This window comes from Rattus norvegicus, chromosome 1 (genome assembly GCF_036323735.1).
Source record: "Rattus norvegicus strain BN/NHsdMcwi chromosome 1, GRCr8, whole genome shotgun sequence".
NCBI lineage: Eukaryota > Metazoa > Chordata > Mammalia > Rodentia > Muridae > Rattus > Rattus norvegicus.
In genome coordinates this window covers 108,713,306-108,719,305 of record NC_086019.1, presented here as the reverse complement: position 1 = coordinate 108,719,305, position 6,000 = coordinate 108,713,306, and the positions used below count along the sequence as shown (strand labels likewise).

The following is a 6,000-nucleotide window of genomic DNA, read 5'->3' as shown; positions in this document are numbered from 1 at the left end:
TTCCTGGGTGAGTTTTTGGCCTCCACATTCCAGCTGATGTGTGACTGGTGTGTGTGTGTTCCCTTCGACAATCAACACTATGGAAGACTTCTCCAAGAGTAGTCTACTTTGGAATTCTGCCCCCATGAACGCTCTCAGCTTCAGTGATCACTTGCACATCCTGATCCATTAACAGACAGAGCACCGTGGGCTCCCCTGTCCCCCAGGATACTCAAGTGGTTACTGGTTGCTGAGGGGGATTTTGTTGGGTGGAGTAGCCACTTTCAAGCTGCCTATGCTCCTGTAGGTAGCCCCAATTAAACTCACTTTCTCCAATCTTGATGTGGTGAACTTTCTTTTGGGTCTGCTGTTGGACCCCGAGCTGGAGTGGCTTAATGTTTTTCTTCTGCCCCAGGAAAAGTTCATACAACAGCTTCTTAGCTTATTTTGAAAATTAAAAAAAAAATGATCAAATTTATGTCATCCCACAGAAAGTGAGGCTAATAAAGAATACCACATGATTCAAACACTTGAACAAGTGATTGTTTTATTATTTTTTTAATATTGTGGCATAAGTAGCCTTTTAAAAATTTGGGCTAGGGGCTGGAAGGCTGGCCCAACAGTTCAGAAGTCTTCCAAAGAACCAGGTTTTATTCCTAGCACAAACATGGTGGACCACAAACACTCATATCTTTTTCATTTTCAGGGAATCTGATGCTCTCTTTCTGGTCCCTTAGGTACCAGGCATGCAAGAGGTACATAGACATACAGTCAGGAAAACATCCATACACTTACAGTGGATAAATAAAAATCTTAATGACTAAACAGATAAGCTGGGCTCATCCTAGGTTAACCCTGTGGTTTAACATTCCCACGGCAAGGTCCCCACGATGCCCTTTTTTACTGAACTGCATATTCCATGCGGAGAACACACCGCACCTTAGTCGCCTTCTTCTCTTCTCTCCTGTTAACTTTCAATGATCACACGAATTCAGCGACAGAGCATTTTTTATTTATTATTCAGCTACAAGGAATATGAATTGCTTCCTATCAGCCAAGAAGCTCAGAACAATATATGAAAAATGCATTAGGAAGGTCAAATGAATTGTAAAGATATTCTGAAACCGCTTATTTATCATTCTCCTTGGAGAGTTTCACTTTAAGCAAGGAGACACTCAGAAATCATGGCGAGGTTAAAAACCAGACAAGCTTTCAAGCCAACAATGGCCGTGCTGACGGGTGGGCAAGGGCGCACTAAATATCCTGCCTCAATGTCTGAGGCATCAGTAAATGCAGAGCAGGATGGGCTGCGCAGCGAATGGCAGCAGTGCTGACCTGCAGTTCCCTGAGCTTTGGAGGTCAGCGAGACTCCAAAATTTCCTTTTTTTTTGGTTCTTTTTTTTTCCGGAGCTGGGGACCGAACCCAGGGCCTTGCGCTTCCTAGGTAAGCGCTCTACCACTGAGCTAAATCCCCAGCCCCCAAAATTTCCTAAAGGCTCTGAAGTCATACATTAGCTGGGCCACTTTGTAGATCATGGGACAACTGTGACACCCCCAGCCTTTGATACTTCTGTTGACCCATTTGTTAGGTTTGTTGAGATGGTTTTGCTACCTGTGGTAACTTTTCTCATTGTCCTTATCAAAACAAGGGAAGAATTATGTTTGCTGTTGTTTTGCTCTCCTGACACAGGGTCACTCTCTTGGCTGGCCTTGAACTTACTATGGTGAACAGGCTGGCTTGTGACTCATGGATCTGCCTGCTGCAATCAAGGGCCTGTACCACCAAGCTTGGCCTGAGAACTGCTTTTTGGTTCATGGTTTCAAAGGTTCCACAGATAGTCTTTAGGCCCCAGGTGCTTTCAGGGAGCCTCTGCAAGGACCTGCTCCCAAGGAAGGGACCCTGGACAAGATCTCTGCAAGGCCCTGGCTTCAGAGTCCTATTTCCAGAACCAGTTTCACAAAATAACACTACCAGCTGGTACCAAAGATCAACACCAGCCTTGGGGATGTGCCAAGCTGTACTACTGCACGGCCCAGGCTGGCCTTAAGCTTGTAATCTTCCTGCCTCAGGTTTTGATCATTAGGATCACAGGTGTGTGTTACTATGCTTGACTCTTGTCTACCAGGGTGTCTGCTGTGTTTCTCCTGGAACTTTCTACACTAAAATAATCAGCTACAAAGTTGCAGTTTCCTAAATCCCTTTAAGCAGGGCAGTAAATGTTTAGCCATGGTTAAAGTAGACAAATTTAAAAATTACCTTCTAGTCAACCCTCCGTCTGCACAGATGGACCTCCAGTTGCTTCATTCGCTTGATGTTTTCGATTTTAAAAAGTAAAGTCCTTGTAACCTCTGTCCTGCTGTGCCTGCCTTCTCTGCCGTGACCAGTCATGAGTCCTAGGAGGGAGCTGTTCTCTCATGGCTGCCACTAAAAATACATTTATTCCTTTCCTAAGTAGCTTTTCTACACAGATTATAAACCTTACCTCAATTTACTTCACCCAGATTTTACCTCAGTCTCAACTGAGAAAACATGGTCCCTGAATCCTAGCATTAAGTTAACCTGTTACTCTCAGAAACCTGGAAGCCCAGGACAAACTCTGCAGCAGGCAAGGCACTGGGAGCCTTCTGTAGATGGGGGCTGGGCAGTACTGTTAGCTCTGTGAGTAATCACCAAACTCCGACATGGGGAAGCAAGAGCCACTATGCAGTTCAGATGAAGAGTTTACAGCCGAAAGCCTGGGAATCCAAACAGGCTGCGCTGAGTATGCACTGCTCCTTGACCCTGCTTCTCACCACACTGGTCTCCTTCCAAGAGGACAGCAAGTACAGATGAAATCTGTGAGCTATACGTTCAGCCTTTACAAATGACTTAGGCTGGGCTCCATGATGGTGCTGGATGACTGACATGTCTCTATTTCTCTGGCTCAAAGCTCTGAGCAGTTCTGTTACACTTCTTCCGGCAGGAAGATGGGCCCTGAGACTAATCTTATACACATAACGTCACTTGAGACCCTGAGTCTTTCACCCTAAGGGACAATTACCACAAACTCCTCATGCTGCCCCCTGATAAAATCCCTTTCCCCTTCCCTATCTTTTGCCACAAGAACCCCAGCCTGAAGCCAATGTCTCACTATGTAACAGGTTGGCCTCAAATCACCGGGATCCGCCTGCCTCTGCCTCCCGAGTGCTGGGATGAAAGGGGGGCACCACCATGCTTGTCAAGGGGGATAATACTTGAGAAATACTTTTTTAAATAGTAGAGAACGTTTGTTCACTGAAAGGAAAAAGGGAGGGGGGCTGGGGCATAGCTCAGTGCTGTTTTCCTATCATGTGTGAGGCTCAGGGTTGAATTCCAATACTGTAAAACAAAATACGAATCTGGTGGGTTATCCGCCTCCACTGAGTACAGTTCTTTGCTGCTGTCATCATCATTCCACTCTTGTGTTGGAAGGAGCCAACACTGTCACCTCCGTCCACTTACTGAGGCACTGACCTGAACGCTATTAACATAAGCCTGCATCTCCCTGAAGGGCTAGGAAAGACTACGCCCACATTGAGATCTGCAGCTGAATGGGAACCTACCTACCTCAGAGCTAGCCTGATCTCCTACTGATGTCCAGTTTGGGCAAAAACGACTGGCCTGCTGAAGCCACAATTTTCTTGACTTGTTAATGCCACAACTTCATGAAAACACTCAATGTAATGAAGAAACTTTTACTATTTCAATAGTTACACATTTTATTGGATATTTTTCATTTTTTCAACCTGAATATCATGATTTTACAGTACTAGCAGATGGATACATGGCCTTGGCACAAACCTGGTCTGTAAAGGCAGCATTTTAGATACCTCTATCCCAGCCTGAAGAGTAGTCTGTCACACCTAGGCTGTGCACTGAAGTTAGACTTCCCCACATTGCTAGGCTATGGCTGGAGAACACTGAGGGGTACAGCTGAGCTGCAGGTGGGTGGAGAGGACCGCAGCACAGCCCCTGCAAACAGAATGTGTGAGAGACGCTGCTGTGTCCCATCCACTGGCTCCCTAGTCTTAAGATATCCTGATATTGCAGCAAAGAGTGTAACTAAAAACTGTTCCTCTAGAAAGGAAATCTACAGTAAAACACTGCTTTGTGTTGCTCATTATTAAAAACAAAATTTATAGTAAGAAACATATATATAATTTAAAAACCAGGACTATTACTGTTCCAAAAGTAAGCCAATTCAAATGACTCTCAGTCTAGCAGGAGAGGAAGTCTCTTCAGCTAATCTGGCCAAGCAGGCTTCTGTGACTAGGATCTCTAGGAGCAGAAGCAGTAGGAGGAAGGAGGGCACAGGCCTCCACTGAGCTCTCTGCTTTATTTGGGCTTACTACCCAGTAGCTGCAGGACCAGGAGCAGCCATGCTACAGCCCCGTGGAGCCTGCCCCTCCTGCTGATTGCCTTATCCCGCTTTAACAGACAGTTGGGTGTGCTTCAGACTTTGTGGCGGCTGGAGACCATGACTGTCACTGGAGACTGTAAGTCTGGGTTGAACTGTTCAAGGTCAGGGTCACAATGAGGGAACGAGGATCCTTCTTGTTCTTGTGAACTGTGATCTTTCCTTTTAAGGCTTCACCTACAAAGAAAGGCACAGCATTTGATGAAAACAGGCTAGTGGAACACATACCCAGTGGTTCTCTTTCTCTGTGATCACAGGGGCACAGGACATGGCTGCTGGCCTTCAGTGTCCTGCCACTGTAAACAAGAAGACCCTCAGAGGTGCACCGTGAATACCCAACAGGTCTGTCCACTGACACCTGCAGCAGGGCAGAGATGGGCTTTCCTGAAGACCAGAAGAAATGTCTACATGCCTGTTTAGTGTGCAATCTCTGTGGAGTTATCGAAGCAGCAAAGTAAGGTGACAGTGACAGCCTCAGCACCCCTGCTTTGATAAGATCACACCACAGCCCCATGCACAGCCTCACAACGTGGACTGACCCAGGATGTAGGATGTAGGGAAGAGTGTCTCTCTGTCTCTCCCTCTGTCTCTTTCTCTCTGTCTCTGTCTCTGTCTCTCTCTCTCTCTGTGTAACTGTCTGAACACTGAATATATGCTCATTAAAAACGAAAGCCGTGTACCATCTACTCCCCCACTCCAATATAAGATAAAAATAAACAGAGCACTTGTTGGGGTATGATGGTTTCATTACTCATGTATTCCATGTGTCTTCGCAGTTCGGCAAGACTCAGACCAAAGGAAGAAACAGTGTGGCCAGGGCTCAACCCATTGTGCAAACCTAAGAGAGACTTACATGTGGATGTGTACGTTAATGTGTGCCTGTGGCTCTGACGCCTACTACATTCCTCTATGTTGTGATTGTTATGATTGGAGACAGGGTCTCACTCTATAGCCCAGGGCCAACCTGGAACTCACTATGCAGCTGAGGCTGGCCTCGAAGGTATGAGCCAGCACAGCGGTCTTTTCTCTATACATTAAGAAAATGACGTAAGTTGGCAGGCTCAAAACGACAGGAATTACCATGACTCCTAGTCCTCCTCCTGGTTCCAGACACTCCGCCCAGCATGGGATGATCACTGGTACATAACTGATGGGAATATCCACTTCGCTTGTGCTTTGCACTAGGCTATTGGAAGGTGTTCACAGGTTCTCTTTCCCTTAACAGCTACAAAACAGCTGTGAAGGAAGCACACTGGCCCTCCTTTTCAGACGACGTTCAGAGAGGTCAGTCCTGTCTCCAGGGCCACACTCTAGTCAGTGGGACAACAGGTTTTTGCTGTTGTGTTTTTCTGGTGCTGAGACTAACCCTACAGCTTTGCACTGCTAGGCCAGTGCTTTCCCACTGAGCGCCTACCCAGACCCAAGAACCAGCATTAATAAATGAGGTCATTTGCTTCTCAAGGCTGTGCTCCTCTGCTGTAGAGCAATACCTCACATCTATCTCAGAGCAGTTGCTATGGCTATGCTATGCTATGCTATGCTGTGCTATACTATACTATACTATACTATATGCTATACTATGCTA

General features: G+C 46.2%; 1 protein-coding gene across 2 annotated transcripts in view; it reads right to left on the bottom strand.

Annotated features, from left to right (window-relative positions):
- Positions 1 to 502: 502 nt before the first annotated feature.
- The window catches only part of Prmt3 (protein arginine methyltransferase 3), an 89,905-nt gene continuing 84,407 nt past the window's right edge, over positions 503 to 6,000 (bottom strand). The window contains exon 16 of one of the 2 annotated variants that reach the window (NM_053557.2): positions 503 to 4,592. In NM_053557.2, coding sequence (NP_446009.1) covers positions 4,483 to 4,592 — 110 coding nt within the window. In that variant the 3' untranslated portion in view covers positions 503 to 4,482. The remainder of the gene's footprint in view (positions 4,593 to 6,000) is intronic. The other variant, XM_039093128.2, reaches the window with a different exon arrangement.